At 37.4% G+C, this 16,948-nt stretch overlaps 1 protein-coding gene across 3 annotated transcripts in view; it reads right to left on the bottom strand.

The window, feature by feature from the left end:
- The window catches only part of LOC150091666 (terminal uridylyltransferase 4-like), a 604,054-nt gene that overhangs the window by 225,803 nt on the left and 361,303 nt on the right, over positions 1–16,948 (bottom strand). For all 3 annotated transcript variants that reach the window (XM_090376273.1, XM_090376276.1, XM_090376282.1), the window contains 2 exons: positions 8,425–8,475; positions 4,407–4,503 (listed from right to left, as the gene is read on the bottom strand). In XM_090376273.1, the coding sequence (XP_090232399.1) occupies positions 4,407–4,503; positions 8,425–8,475 (148 nt within the window). The remainder of the gene's footprint in view (positions 1–4,406; positions 4,504–8,424; positions 8,476–16,948) is intronic.

Raw genomic sequence — 16,948 nt, 5'->3', positions numbered from 1 at the left:
TTCTAATACCTCTCGTGTTTGGGGTTCACATAAAAAAAAAAAAAAAAAGATAAAAAATTAAATGAATACAATAAATAATTCTATTTACATGTTTGTAAAACATTTTTTTTTTTTATTCAATCAATTCAGCGAGGACAGTTGCGAGTGCTGCACAAGCATGGGGGAAATACCGACTTATGTAGAGTTCCGTGGAATGCAACCCTTACATAAGTCGGGGAATGGTTGTATGTCTTGTTCTTAAAATTTTCCCAAGGTATATTCAAAAGATGAAGAAACCCATCCTGCAAACTAGATTTTGACTACCTACCCTGGCAAGACCAACCTGGAATCATACAAAAGAGAAAGAAACCTTCCTCTCACCTTGATTCAGTCCACCGTATCAACATCAATGTGGAACTTTCATCCCTGCCTCACCAGATTGCGATCAACCCTATGCACCTACCTAAATATATGGTCAATAACTTTCATCCCCTTACCCTAAACCATCCTTCGCCTGATAGAGGTCTTTCCATTGTATCTTGGGGATGCCTTATCTACATCCCCAATATTTCTACCTACTCCCCCTCCTCTTCATTTGTCTTGTCCTTCCTCCATCTGTACCCTTTTCTTTACCTCTATCAGGAAGCTCGGGCAACAATGGCAGAGACCAGCCAGAGGACAATGGGACTGCCTGGTTACATCCCAGTGGTGGTGGCAGGCAACGCAGAGTTCCAACAGGTACCCTGCAGCTGAACACCAGAGAAACAACAGAACCAACACAACTCTAACACAAAACATATTACACCCACATTGGGCCTTTACGGTTCTGTATACACCACACATGAAATGATGGCGCAGTTGCAGGAAACCACAGGTGGCGCCCTGGCCCAAATACTATGCTTCCAATAATTTCAGGTATGAGCCTCACATTTGCCTGCTTCCAGTTAGAAGGAAGGTGCCAGAGCGGAGGCAGCAGTTGAATGGGTTGAGGATGGTTTCAGGGATAATTTTCATAGCTTTCTTGACTATTTCTGGCTTCAACAGGTCTGGTCCTGGGCACTTCCTGTTCCAGGACCCAGCATGTGGAGTTCTTCAGGGCTGAATGGTGGTTCCACATTGTCTGTGGTATAGTTCTCTGTGCAGAGAGCTATTTGATCATGCGTGGTTGGGTCTATATTTGGTTGGAAAGTAGCATGTTCTTGACAGTTTGCTTCCAGGTGGTTGCTATTTTGTTGAGTTTAGGACCTCGCCTCTGGGGAGCTTGTTGGTGGTGATTTTATACACCACTCTCTAGGGAGTCAGCTCTGCGTACAGTTGTGATAAGATGTTACAAGGACTGCTGCTTTGTTTTCCGGATCTCCGTGGTGTATAGATTTCTGGCGTTAATATAAAGCTGCCAAAGGGCACTGCTTGGAGGTGGCCAGATTCGCCATGCTCTCCTTCTAGAGAGCACAAAGATCCTGGCCTTTTTCGCCAATTTATTACTTCCATATGCATTGTCTGCAACTCCCGGCACCACCAAGGCACAGCAACTGGAGTAGGGGTTTTCTTTTTAATTAATTAGTCAGATGCTTCCATGATCAGTTTTGAAACTTACCACTTAAGGGCTTCTGGGTGGTAACTTTACAGGATTGTCTGCACTGCCTCTCTGAGGACCTTTTTGAAGGTGTACCAATTAGCCTTGTCAACTGCATACCTGTTCATGGTAATGCTTGGGCAAGGAACCATGGTCAGGGATCTGCAGAGCTGGAAAGTCATGACCCGTTGATCTGAGGTGTTCCAGGCATCATTCACCTTCCAGTCTGTGATGCTGTTTGCAATGTTTCTGGAGGCCATGGTTACATCTATTGTAGCCTCCCACATTAACATTAGTATTAGCAAAGGCACATGATGCAAGAAAGCAAGCTTATATGGCATCAGCCACAAAAAAAAAAAAAAAAAAACATCCTTATCACCCATCCACTCACCCAAATGTTTGTCAAGTTCTGCCTTAAATCTATTTAACCTAACAACTTCCACAACGACAGATGGAAGTTTGTCCCAGCAATTAACCACCCGCTGGCAAAAGGCAAATTTCCACACATCTATTCTACATGTCTTTTCTTATTTTGAATTTATGTCCCCTTAGGTTCATAATCTGAACAAGTGGAAGGATCCCATCAGAATTCAGCGTGCTCAACCCATTCAAGGCCTTATACACGTCAATCAGATCACTGCGCAGGTGCCTAGTCTCCAGCCACTGCAATTTGCAGAACTTAAGCCTCTCTTGGTAAGGGGATCCCTTCATTCCCCTCACCAATCTTGTTGCCCTTCTCTGTACACGCCCAAGCAAATCTACATCCTTCCTAAAATGAGGCCTCCAGACCTGTATGCAGTACTCAAGGCGTGGCCTGACCATTGCCTTATACAGAGGGATAATCACCTCCTTTTCCCTGCTAGCAAAATTTCTATATAACATTGACAAAACCCCATGACCTGCCCTGGTAGCCTGTCTGCATTGCTCAGAAAACTTCATATCTGACTGCACAATTACTCCCAGGTCTTTTTCATTTTCTACCACCTTAAGTGTAGTACCACACAGTTGGTACGTTTCTCTGGGGTTACTTCTACCCATATGCAGTACTTTGCATTTGTCAAGGTTAAACTTCAGTTGCCACTTCTTAGCCCATCTGCCCAAATTATCTAGATCTTGTTGCAGTAGCACACTGCCATTACTGTCATTAACAACCCTGCCAACCTTTGTATCATCTGCAAACTTTGACACTAAGCCTGATATACCTTCATCAATAGACCCAACACTGAACCCTGTGAGACTCCACTAATAACATTTGTGCATGAAGAGCAGAACCCATTAATTACCACCCTCTGACTTCTCCCACTCAACCATTCTTTTATCCATTGTAGCAACTTACTCTTAATACCATTCTGCTCCAATTTGTACAATAGTCTTCCATGCACAACAGTGTCAAAAGCTTTCCTAAAATCCAAATATATGATATCAAAATTATTTTTTGCATCCAGTTCCTTTGTAACCACATCATAATATCCTATCAAATTTGTCATACAAGACTTTCCCTTAAGAAACCCATGCTGTGTCTGAATTATTGCTGCAGTCTTGTCTAGATGATCCTGAAATGCATCTTTAACCAGTGACTCCATTATTTTACCCAGAACAGAAGTTAAACTAACTGGTCTGTAATTACTCGTGTCACCCTTCGATCCCCCTTTGTGAATTGTGGATACATTTGCACATCTCCAGTCCATGGGAACCTCCCCTGAGTCCAAGGATGATAATTAAGGCTAAGGGTTTGCTTAGTTGCTTTGCCGCCTCCTTTAATATAACTGGATAGATCCCATCCACCCCCAGGTGCTTTTCTTATGTTTAACTTCAACGATTTCTCCTCCACTTTGCTTTCAGTTATTACAAAATCATTAAGTATCCTGCTACAATTTGATAACGTTCTGCCATTTTCAAACCTTAATGATTCCTCATGTGTGAATGTAGATGCAAAATACTCATTCAGTTTGTTTGCTATCTGAGCAGGATCATCAACAGTCAAACCACCGATGTCAAGTGGACCAATCAGATTCATCCCCTTCCTTTTAGAGTTTATATAATTAAAGAAATCCTTGCTGTTTATCTTAGCATCTTTTGCCAAGGATTTCTAGTAATCTGCCTTCGCCTGCCTAACCTCCTTTGTGACCTGATTACAGACTATCTTATATCTGCCATAGGCTTCTGAGTCACTTGATAATTTATATGCATCCCATGCATTTTTCTTCTCTGTCACGAGTCTCATTAGTTCATTTGATAACCATTTAGGCCTAAACCTTGAACAATATTTCTAAATAGGTATGAAACTTTTAGTAGCATCCACGATTAATTCCTTGAATGCTTCCCACTTAGAATTTACTATTGGTAACATCGTCAGTTGATTCCACTGTACAGAATTTAAAAACTGTCTGAGGCCACTGTACTCACCTTTACGGAAGCAAAAACCCTTTCCTTTACTCCTGATGGTAATTATATCTTTAAGTAAATCAAGCATCAGTACACTGTGATCACTGTCACCTAGTGGTTCCTTTATCTGCAAATTCTTGATACATGCATGATCACTGCTGATAACCAGATCAAGAGTATTACCCTCTCTGGTTGCCTCTCGAACATGCTGCTGCAGAAAACAATCATCGAATAAATCCACAAAAGTCTGACTAGTGTGTGAGTGACCAACCCAAAAAATCAACTGGATGCACTTCTTTTGATTTTATGTTTTTCTTAATTAACAGCATAACACCTCCTCCTGTATATACTTAATGCACTTTACCTGTTGGTTCCATGCATTCATATCTGTATGACACAATTGATATATGGTTAAGCGTGTGCGCACGCACACACACGCACTTCAAACAAAAGAAAATAACCTCACCTTTAATTGTACAGCAAAGTTTGTCCAGTATCTCCCGAAAATTATCAGTCATTGGCGCAAGTGGCTCCATTACAGGTAACACACCTTCAGGACATTCCTAAAAGTTAATTTAAATGCATTTTAAAAAGAGGGAATACATCTAATTTAAAAAAAAATTATAAATAATTAAAAATAAGGAAAATTATGTTTAGCACGCAACTTATTCCACTCAGAAAATTTCGAAACTGATTATTTTCTAGACAGTGTAAGATTCTTTTATGCTATTTGCTGGACAGTGTAAGGTTTTTAACTCAAGTCATGCTTTCCAAAGGAATACAGGACCATTTCTGTTCACCTGTGCTTACAAATAAAAGGTTTTTATTATTTATATTTAAATCCTGCTGTCTACAAAAATACAAAGAATAATCAACATAATTTCAAAGATATAATGAAGCTATTCCAATGCTAACTATTTGCTATGGCATACTGACTACCCTTTAGGTATTGGTTGATTTTTATTGCACTGACTTAATTACGTTATAAACATGACTGCATAAGTGACAAAATATAGAAGAGACAGAATAAGAGAGCTGATTCTATGAAAACTATATTAAACATACATGTGGAAATCTTGTAAGCACCAACTCACTGGGAAATGTAGCTTGAAAAAGTCAACCAGATGGTATGAGAGTTATAGGAAGAAAAAATTCTATATCAAGTAAAAGTTTTACACTAATAATACTAAATTTAAGAAAATAAAAAAAGCATCCACAAAAATATAGTCTTTCTTCAGTCTTTTTCTGTACTTCCCAAAATTAAGTACAGAGAAAGACTGAAGAAATTCAGAAGTGAAAACTCCAAAACATCTGGCAAGGCAGTATGCCTAGTTTACCAGCTCAACCCTTTCAGAAACAAGTTTTTGTGAGAAATTTTGGAAGTTTGTAAAAATTAAAAAATGATGTACATAAGTGGTTTAATTTTGTCCTATACTGGCATTGTAGATTAGAGAATTATTGTAAAAAAATTAAAACAAATTTCATAAAAAGAACTTGTCATTACTTAATTTTTTTTTTTCTTTGCAGTAATATCCTCTATATTTATAAGTGTATTATTTGATTCGGTTTCATAAATTTCTAGATTCATATTCCAGAGAATTTCATTCTACATAAGCCCACCTTTTCTAGAAGCTTGTTAACTGGGCCACACTCCACTCACACCGATTTTTAAAACTATCACAAAACAGCTAATACTACTTGTAAACACAGTTGAGAGATGATAACATGTCTCTTTAAAGTTGCAAGAGAAACTGTCCATGCAGAGACATAATTTGTTAATATTGCACTGACAGAACCTTGATAAAATGAATTTATGTGCATACTCATGAATGGGTCAAAGCCAAAATGAACTTAGAAAATAATAAAATAAAGTCCCCAAAATGGAGTGAAGATGAAAGTTTGCATTTATTTTATATATAAGGAACAAACAAAAATATCTGAGAAGAAGAAGTAAGAGAAATTTGGCTATAGATGCCATATCTCCTCAGAATAAAAATATTAGGCATACCATCAAGTGAAAGAAGAATTAAAAATTAATACTACTTGTATCAAACTAATTTTACATAGAGAGAGATAGAGAGAGAGAGAGTTGACTTTTTCAAACTTTATTTCTTGTTTGCATGACATCAGCAAGAATTCCACACATATCTTATTCCAGACCCTAATAAAGAGTATTTAAGACCTGATACATGCAGTTATTTCACATGTCAATTAAATAGTTACAAAATATATCTATCTCGTATTATGAGAGCAAGTCACCACAAACTTTCTCACTATGGCACAAGCACTTCAAATAAAAAGCACTGCTCTGTAGAAGCATATCACTGTTTATTTTAAATAGTGCATCATTGCCTATACAGCCTGTTTCAGACTTCTTAGTTACTTGTTCGTAGACATGCCCAGTCAAGTGAAAGACCTCACAGCCCACTGATGAAATATATCCACAATATATGAGGTTCCCAACAAAATGGCAAGTTTAAAAGAAGTAAATTTAGAGTAAAGGCCTCATCAGACATATGAGAGCTATAGGAAGGAAATTTACAGCAACAAAAGATAGTTGCAGTTTGAATCTGGAATAGCATGCATCTGGAATATTTGCTACTTCAGATGCATGGTTCTTATCTCACTAACTAATTACAGTTGAAGAGCCAGAATCGACCATGGACATACAGCAGGCCCCCGTTATAACGCGGTTCCCTTTACACTGATTCACTATAATGCTGTTCTTATATTATAACCGGTATCTGACTATAACGCTGTCTCACAGATCACTATAATGCTCTTTTACAGATTGCATTTTTGGCATATCGAAATCGTTTCATTTGATAGAGTCGATAGCTTGAAAATTAATACCAAAACAGCATTAAAACGTTTCCCATGCCGACTTGAGAAATTTTCTCAAGCTCAGAGGAATTTGCTCGCACGCTAATTTAATTGCAGTACAGTGACTTGTTATATAGTTCCGAGATCAACATTTTAAAAAATGACAAAGTATATTGCTTGTAATATTTGCGTTATATGCATTTATCCGAAGTCTAGTCATCACTCAATACCATATTAGACATCGTGCGAAACGGACGGTTTACTTGAACATTGTATCATAATTAATGCAACCAATGCAGTTACATTTTCGAAGAGTTAATAATGGCCGATAAGAATGAAAAAGCAACAACGTCTGAGCGCAGTACGAAGACTATAAATGTAAGAAAAAGACTGAATTTGAAAATTAAATTAGAAGTTTTGAAGCGAATCGATTCCGGTCAAAGACAAGCGGATGTGTGCCATAATTTAGGACTTGCAAGTTTAACTGTAAGACCAATTATGAAAAAAATAAAGAATTAATTTTAGCAGCGGGAAAGATAGCTGTTCCACTGCAAGCAACTAGGGCTAGGCCGGCTATTAGGATTGAAATGGAAAGACTTTTAACTAATTTTATTGAAGATAATATCCAATGCAGAATTCAGTTAAGTTAAATATTATTATAAAAGAGAGAGAGAGAGAGAGAGAGAGAGAGAGAGAGAGAGAGAGAGATTAGCCAATATGATGATCTGAAGAAAACTCACCTTAAAAAAAAAAAAAAAAAAAAAATGTGGAACCATTTAAAACTAGTAAGGGTTGGTTGAATAGATTTAAAATCCAGGGAGAAGCTGCAAGTGCAGATTAAGGAGCCAAAACTTTCAAAAAAGAACTTGTTAAAATTATTGAAGAGGGGTATTAGGTGTTATACTTCTCAAGACGTTTTTGACATAGATGAAGCAGGACTTTTGTGGAAACGAATGCCTAAAAGAAGTTTCATATTGAAAGAAGAAAACATGCCAGGTAAAGAAGAAAAAAACATGCCAGGTTTCAAAGCGGCGAAGGATCGGTTGACTTTATTGTTGGGTCGTAACGGTGCGGGGGATTTAAAATTAATACCCCTTTTAGTTTATTTGGAAGAGGACCAAAGTTCAACCCAAAATCGACACATTTTTCTTGATTAAATTCATCAATTAAATTAAATCAATTTAGATCAATTAAATTCATGATTTTAATTAGAATTTTAAGTTTAATTTTGATACGTAAGTAGTTACCACATATTATATACGTATGTAATGCAGAACATTTTATATGTACAAATATTTGAATATTAAATATTTTGACCGAAATTTATGCATCTTTTCACTACCGTTTATTATTGATTAGGAAATATCCTATGGCACCGACCGCAACTCACAAATACATATGTTACCTTATGGGAATCGGCGCTCGCTTAGCGCGGATTCACTTAGCGCTCTGTTTTTACTGAACGAATTATCAGCGTTAAGCGGGGGTCACCTGTATATAAAATATCACAAGGAATATCATATAGCATGCCATTATTTTACATAGGTAATAAAATCAAAGCTTTATAATTTAAATGCATTAAAAATAGAAATTTTTAGAAGAGCAATAATTTAAAAGCTATTGAAAATTTAATTTCAAGTTTTCCTAAGAAAAGGACTTACAGATGCTAAATGTCCTGGAGTTTCACAAATAGTACAATAATTTGGTGCAGTCTGAAAGAAAAAAAAAAAAAACATGAAATCCTTTGTATTCTAAGATTGATTTTTTTTTTTTTTTTTTTTGTCTTCTCTGATATATGCATAATTGAAAGCTTACCCCCTCCCATCTCTCTCTCTCTCTCTCTCTCCTCTCTCTCTCTCTCTCTCTCTCTCTCACACACACACACACACACACCACACACACACACACACACACACACACACACACACACACACACCTCGTGTATTACTTTCTTCCTATCAATTCTTCTTGTTGTCATAATATATCACCAAATGATCTAACTTGCAAAAAACATTAAATATGGAATACAGTCAGTCCTCGTATAACACGTGTTTACACTACACGAATTTGAACATACATGATTTATAAATAGGGGAATGATATCGTATATAACACGAACTGAATTCGCTTATGCACGATTCGCCTTTGTGTTTACAAGAAATGGCAGTCGGACCGGAATCACCCCAACTGAACGCAACATGATAGGAATGAAGAGAAAATTCTGAAAATGTATTTATGTTTTTTATATCAGTGAATGGGAAACACATTTCACCATAATGTTTTTTTTTTTTTTTTTTTTTTTTTTGGTAGTTGTTGGCGCATCAGCTTCTGTGGCCATAATGCACCTCCCAAGGTTTTTGCAGTACTTTGATCCAAGCCCGAGGTGGGATTCGAACTCGCGACCTTTGGGTTTCCAGGCAGGCACTTTACCCACCCGGCTAGCCCGGTCGGCCCATAATAATGTAAAATTCCAGCTATAGGTATTATCGCGAATGCAATTAGATCAAGGTTACTACCAGTTTATAACAGATTCCACTAGCAGGAATGCAACTGGAAATTGTTTTTATTGTTTTTTGGTAGTAACCCCAGAAATGTGAGCTAGTGAGGTAGAGTTGTCTCTGCCTTTACAGTGTTGTTTATTCAGTTGCTACAAGCGCACAGCTTTGTTTATGTGTATCAAGCGTGCCTCCTCATTTTGTAATCGTGCTTTATTCCCTAAAAATGAGTAAAATACTTAAAAGGAAGCGTCCTGGTGAAGACACTGCAGATTCAGAGAGAAAAAGAAGAGCAATATTGATAAACAGAGGCAGACTGGGTCAAAAATTCTTACCCGGGAAAATTTGTAGTGGCCTCATACTAGCATTTATGGCCAAAATCACACCGGCCTCCGGCCCACTGGGGTTTCCCTGGTAAGGCTTATGGCCAGTCCGCCTCTGTCGATAGAGAAAAAATATGAAATTGTGAAACCCTTTGAACGAAATGAAAGACTTTGTTTGTTAGTTTGTTATTTGGATTTAGGAGCATTAGCAACTAAGGCCATATTGCTCCGGGATATGCGGTGGTCATTCCCTGACCTTTCCGCATCCTCCGTATTTGGTGGTCACGGGCTCGAACCCCGGTCTAATCAAGAAGCGTGTGCTACCACTGCTGCTCCTTCCCACCTGGCTACGGAGGCGCCTACGAAATGAAAGACCATGTGATACTGCACATGCTACAGACCTAAATGAGGCAACGCCAAGAATTACAAAGAATGCAGAGAAAATAAAAACAACTTTCATAGCAGGAACAACTCAAAGTGTAATTAAAATCCATTAGATTAAGACACAAAGAATTGGAAGAGATGAAACAGCTGTCATCTGTTTGGATAGAAAATTGAACAGAAAACAAGTTTGCTTACGACAGAAGCAAAAGCATTAGCAATATTTTATTACGTAATAGTCGTAACAAAATACTAACGTATTTTGTTACGACTATTACGTAATAAAATATTGCTAATGTTGCTAAATATTGCTAAATATTGATTGAAAGCATTTAAAATACAGAATTCCTGTAAGTCAGGAATACTGTATTTTAAAGATTTCAGAAAGGCAGTCCTGGTGTGCTAGATTGAAAGTCAAATTCAATAAACAATATTTCAAAAAGAGAAACAAAACAAGTTACACAGAAAATGTAAGAATGAAGCAAATAGCCAAAAAATATGAAAAAAAGAAGAGGAAACAACTGTAAAAGCCAATTCAAAATGGCGAGTAGAAATATGGGGAGTGATCAAAGAATGCATATATATATGTGATGGAAAAAAACAGCAGGATGCCAACCTATGAATCAAAACAACAAATGGTTAAGTGATATATAAACAGGTTATAACTGAGCCACAGAAAAACAGTCAAAGGATTGGAAAGATACAAATAACTAAATGAAGTGACTGAATAAAAAAAAAAAAAAAAAAAACACACAAATATAAAATGGAACAAAATGATATGGCAAAGTGAAAAGGAAAACTTAAGGAACAACTCGAGGAAATACAGGTTTCAGATATACAAAAGGACTCCAGAAAGTTTTTTCAAGGATGAAATCAAAAGAAAAAGAAAGGGAGGGGGGAACCATCATACAACAGTAATAATTGTTATGAAAAAATGGACAAGCAATTACAACTGAAGATGATACAAAAAAAAAGATAGTATTTTGGCAAAATACTATTTTTTTTGCAGTATCTGAGTAGATCTTTAGATGAAAGAACATACAGGGATGTCACTCAGATTGCACTACAATCATCATGAGGGTTTAGTTCAGACAATGTTAACTACAAAATCATTTTGTAGTAAATGTTTTTGTGATTAACCAAGAAAAAGTCATTTGACTTTTTTTTTTTTTTTTTTTTTTGGTTCACCAGAAATGTGCTTATAGCCCAAGCCAACTTGTAAACTACTAGAAAAATACATTTCTAGGACATGATATGCATTGTTATTTGTATGAAGTTAAACTAGAGTTGTCTTAAAACAAAAATGCAATTTTGTAGTTAACGTTGTCTGACACTAAGCCCTCGATCACTGAAAGATGAAAACAGTACTGACTGGCTCCTTTCTCATATACAGGAACTCCCAGACTTACGTAATACTCGACTTAGGAAAATTCGACTTTGCGTACATTTTTGCTGGCCAGCACAAGCTGAAAAAAAAATATGGAAAAGTATTTTGCATCTGTAGGGATAAATGAAGGTATTGTGAAAATATCGTAATCTGAACCCAATAACATATTGTTTTTTTTTTTTTTTTTTTGTAATTCATTCCAAGTCCTTGGAAGTTGAAATTTTCTCTATATAAATAAGCTATTTATCTTTCTAAAAAGTCATATTTATAATGGAAATTGCACCACACTTTCATCGTATCATATGTTCCTGTTATAAGAATCAATTTTGAATGCCTTTGTGATATTTTTCTAAAGCATGTTTCTGGAGGTCATAACCAAAAAACAGTAAAAACAATTTGCACTTTCCAGTTTATTGGGCTTTTCTGTTAGCTCAATCTATTATAAACAGGTAGTAAACTCGATCTTATTGCATTTGCAATAATCCCAATAACTGGAATTCTGAGGGGTTTTACGTTACAGTATTATGGTGAAATGAGTTCCCCTTCACTTCAATCTTATAAAAAAACAAATAAAATTTCAGAATCTTCTCTTCATTCCTATTTACTTATTACAATGGTGAAGGGAAAGGGACCAATGGAAAGTGCAAGTGCTGGCAGTGCTAGGAAACAAAACAAAATTGATTTACAAATGAAGAAGAAAATGATTAAGTATGAAGCAGGGCAAAGTTTGTCATCTATTGCACGGAATTAGGTCTTGCTGCTTCAACAGTGAATACTATTTTAAAGGTATTTTAATATTTTAATGCTATTTTAAAGGAGAGTGCACGTATAAAAGAACATGTTAAAGGATCAACGCATTTAAGATCAACAATGATCACAAAACAACGCTCAGGTGCTATATCGAATATGAAAAAGCTATTAATAATATGGATCAAAAATCAGATTCAGAAGCAAGTGCCCGCCCTTGAGTCCAATGGCCATTCAAGCAAAAGCAAGAAGTATTTATGAAGATATTAAGGATAAGCATGGCAAACCCAAAGTCAAATTCGTGGCAAGCAACGGGTGATTTGATAGGTTCAAGCATCACCCTGGTTTCCAAAACATTAAAGTATATGGCAAAGTCACCAATGTCGATTCTGCAGCTGCAGAGAAATTTTGTGATGTGTTCGAAAAAATTATTGATTCAGAGCAGCAAATTTTTAACATTGACGAGACTGCTCTGTATTGGAAAAAAGTGCCGGATTGAACATACATTGCCAAAGAGGAAAAGCAATGCCCGGTTTTAAGGCTTCAAAAGATAGGGCCACTTCTTGCTTGGGGCTAATGCAGCGGGAGATTACAGATTAAAACCACTGCTTCTGTACCATTCCGGAAATCCTCATGCATTTAAGGGCATCAATAAAGCCACCCTACCCGTGCATTTCCGATCGAACTAGAGAGAGAGTGGATAACAATATCTCTCTTTGAGGAGTGGTTTAAATGCTGCTTCATTCCAGAGGTTGAAAAATATTGAAAGACAACGACATTCCTTTCAAGATTTTGTTTCTATTAGATAATGCTTCTGGACATCCAACACATCTAGATGATTTCAATTCAAACGTGAGAGTCATATTTCTACCGCCAAACACAACTTCACTCATCCAACCTATTGTTATTGTTATTTGGTTATTTAGGAGCATTAGCAACTAAGGCCATATTGCTCTGGGATATGCAGTGGTCATTCCCTGACCTTTCCGCATCCTCCGTATTTGGTGGTGACGGGCTCGAACCCCGGTCTAATCAAGAAGCGTGTGCTACGCACTGCTGCTCATTCCCACCTGGCTACGGAGGCACCTATCCAACCTATGAATCAGGGTGGTTATAAGGCCTTGCACTTGGCCCTTTTTTTATTTTTATTATTTTCCTATACTTCTGTTTGCATCTTACAGCAGAGGAAGAGATATTTTTCATTCCATTGTAGTTGTTATGAGCTTTTTGTTCATTCTTTTGGGGCTCAGATTTGATTATGCTTCCTCCAGCATTTTGATTAGCCTTTAGAAATTTTTCCACAGATCCCACAGAGATTCAAGACTCATCCCAATCAAGTATTGTTCAACTCTATTTATTAATTTTATTTCTCTTTTTAATTTTCAAAAATTTTGAAAATATTTTTACACTTTATTCTTAGTCTTTATTAAGATTACCAAATTTTATTTGTGAGAAATTTTAAAAATTTTTCCTAATATTAACTTTGCACTTATTTGATGATATTGAAATTTTATAAAAATATGTTCGTAAGATGAATTAAGTAAACATTTATTTAAATTCATTAGGAAAACATTCACTTAAAATATTCATTGAAAACATATACTGCTATATATGTTCATTAAATAAAATGTGTTTCTTAATACTATCTTGTAATTTACATGAACTTACTCTTGTACACGTTGGCACTAAATGATATTAAGAGTAGGAAACCGGCGGAATTACTTAACAAGTACAGGTCACTGTTGAAAAAAAGCCGTGAATTAGGGTTGAATTTGAAAGTGTCTGCAATTCTGCTTAGACACGATAGGAGGGAGTATATGATCAGAGCCCTGTCGGTCAATTCGGCCCGGGAAGGATTGTGCAAGGCTCAAGGGGTAGAAATTTTTTCAGCCTGGTCTGTACTTGTTAACAGGAGAGACTTCTTCTACAGGGATGGGATACACTTAAATAGAAAGGGTGCAAGAATGTTTGCTGATGCTATCGAGGCAGTGTTAGGTGGGTCGGAAAACTGCTAGATTGGGGGGATACAAGGACTAATAGATTAACAGTAGCCACTGGCAGAGGTGAAAGTGATTCTTGCACTGCTTCTATTGGAATGAGCCGCAGCCTGGAAAATAAGATGCAGGATATTTCAGAGACTGCTGGGAATCATTGGGGTACAAATAAACACATGGGTTGTGTTAGGGTAGCTAAGAAAAAGAACAGGTGCATGTATACTTGCGTGTACACCAATGCTAGGAAGTTTAGTAAATAAATTTGATGAATTTGAGGTATTGCTCAAAACATCAAAGGCAGATATTGTGGGGATTTCAGAGATGTAGTGTCACACAGATATAAGGAATGCAGAACTGAAATTTGGGGAGTACAATGTCTACAGAAAGGACAGACAGGATAGGAAGGGAGGAGGGGTTATACTATTAGTTAAGAAATACATAAAATCCAAGGAAGTGAAGCCAGTCGACATTGATGGACAGGGCAGTGTCAAGTCAGTTTGGTGTGACATAAGCGTTGGGAGATCAAAATTGAGAGTAGGAGTGTGCTATAGGCCTAATGACTCTGATGAGTATAAGAAACTGTACGGAGAAATAGAGTGAGCCAGTAAATCAGAGAGTCTTATAATGGGGGATTTTAATTTCCCAGATATAGAATGGAATATTTGGGGGCTCTTCACTCACACACTAGCAAGGCTTTTGTGGATTTATTGGATGATTGTTTTCTACATCAGCATGTTCAGGAGGCAACTAGAGGGAGTAATACTCTTGATTTGATTATCAGTAGTGATTCTTCATGCATTAGAATATGCAGGTAAATGAACCACTAGGTGGCAGTGATCACAGTGTGCTGAAGTGGGAGTTACTCAAAGAGGTAACTACCATTAGGGGTAAAGGCAAGGGTTTTTGCTTTCGTAAAGGCGACTATGATGGACTGAGACAGTATTTAAATTCTATACAGTGGGACCAACTGATGATGTTACCAACAGCAAATTGAAAATGGGAAGCATTCAAAGAACATATCTTGGAAGCTACTAGGCTTTACATACCAAATAAGAAATATAGTTCAAGGTTTAGGCCTAAGTGGATGTCAGATGAACTAATGAGACATATGGCAGAGAAGAAAAATGCATGGTATACATAAAAATTAACACGTGACACAGAAGCCTATGATAGATACAAGTTGATCTGTAACCAAGTTACAAAGGAGGCTAGGCAGGCGAAGGCAGATTACGAGAAATCTTTGGCAAGGGATACAAAGAAAAACAGCAAAGAGTTCTTTACTTATGTAAACTCTAGAAGGAAGGGGATGAATCAGATTGGTCCACTTGATATCGATGGGTCAACTGTTGATGATCCTGCTCAGGTAGCTAACAAACTGAATGCATATTTTGCATCGAAATTCACACATGAGGAGTTATTCAGTGAGAGGAATGCCAGAGGTGTATTCAACTCTGGCAGTAAGCTAGAGAATCTTGTAATAACTGAGAGTAAAGTGGAGGAGAAATTGTTGAAGATAAATACAAGTAAGGCACCTGGGGTGGATGGGATCTATCCAGTTATATTAAAGGAAGCAGCAAAGGAAGTAAGCAAACCCTTAGCCATAATTATGAGAGCTTCCTTGGACTCAGGGGAAGTACCCATGGACTGGAGATGTGCAAATGTGACCCCAATTCACAAAGGAGGATTAAAGGGTGACACAAGTAATTAGAGACCTGTTAGTTTAACTTCTGTTCCTGGAAAATTAATGGAGGCACTGGTTAAAGAAGCACTGCAGGATCATCTAGACAAGACTTCAATTATAGCTCAGACACAGCATGGTTTTGTTAAGGGGAAGTCTTGCCTGACCAATTTGATTGGATACTATGATGCAGTCACAAAAGAACTGGATGCAGGGAATAATTTTGATATTATATACTTGGATCTTAGAAAGGCTTTTGATACTGTTGCACATGGAAGACTGCTGCACAAATTGGAGCAGTGTGACATTGGAGGCAAATTGCTGCTATGGATAAAGGGGTGGTTGAGGGGGAGAAGACAGAGAGAGAGGTAATCAATGGACACTGCTCATCGTGGACTAATGTTATTAGTGGAGTTCCTCAGGGTTCAGTGTTGGGTCCATTGTTGTTTTCTGTATATATAAATGATATTGATGATGGTATATCAAGCTTAATGTCCAAGTTTTCAGACGATACAAAGGTTGGCAGGGTTGTTAAGGACACTACTGATGCTATGCTGCTGCAACAGGATCTGGAAAGGTTGAGCAGATGGGCTGAGAGGTGGCAAATGAAGTTTAACATTGACAAATGTAAAGTACTATATATGGGAAACAGTAACCCCAGATCAACGTATCGACTCTGTGGTACTACGCTGACAGTGGTAGAGAATGAAAGGGACCTGGGGGTGGTTGTGCAGGCAGATATGAAGTTCTCTGAGCAGTGCAGATGGGCTGCAAGAGTAGCTCATTGTGTACTGTCAATGATATATAGGAATGTTTCTAGCAGGGATAAGGAAGTGATTATTCCCTTGTATAAGGCAATGGTCAGGCCACACAGAGTACTGCATACAGGTCTGGAGGCCTCATTTCAAGAAGGATGTAGAGATGCTGGAACGAGTACAGAGAAGGGCAACAAGATTAGTGAATGGAACAAAGGGGTGCTCTTACGAAGAAAGGCTTACGTTTTGCAAATTACAGTGTCTGGAGACTAGGCACTGGCGAGGTGATCTGATAGAGGTGTATAAAGCCTTGAATGGTTTGAGAATGCTTAATGCTGATGGGATTCTTCCTCTTGCTCAGAATAATCACCTGAGAGGGCATAAATTCAAATTGAGGAAAGACAGATGTAGAATAGATGTCAGGA

The sequence above is a fragment of the Mastigoproctus giganteus genome, chromosome 1 (genome assembly GCF_048544385.1).
Source record: "Mastigoproctus giganteus isolate SK-2022 chromosome 1, ASM4854438v1, whole genome shotgun sequence".
NCBI lineage: Eukaryota > Metazoa > Arthropoda > Arachnida > Uropygi > Thelyphonidae > Mastigoproctus > Mastigoproctus giganteus.
This window is presented reverse-complemented; position numbering and strand designations above follow the sequence as displayed.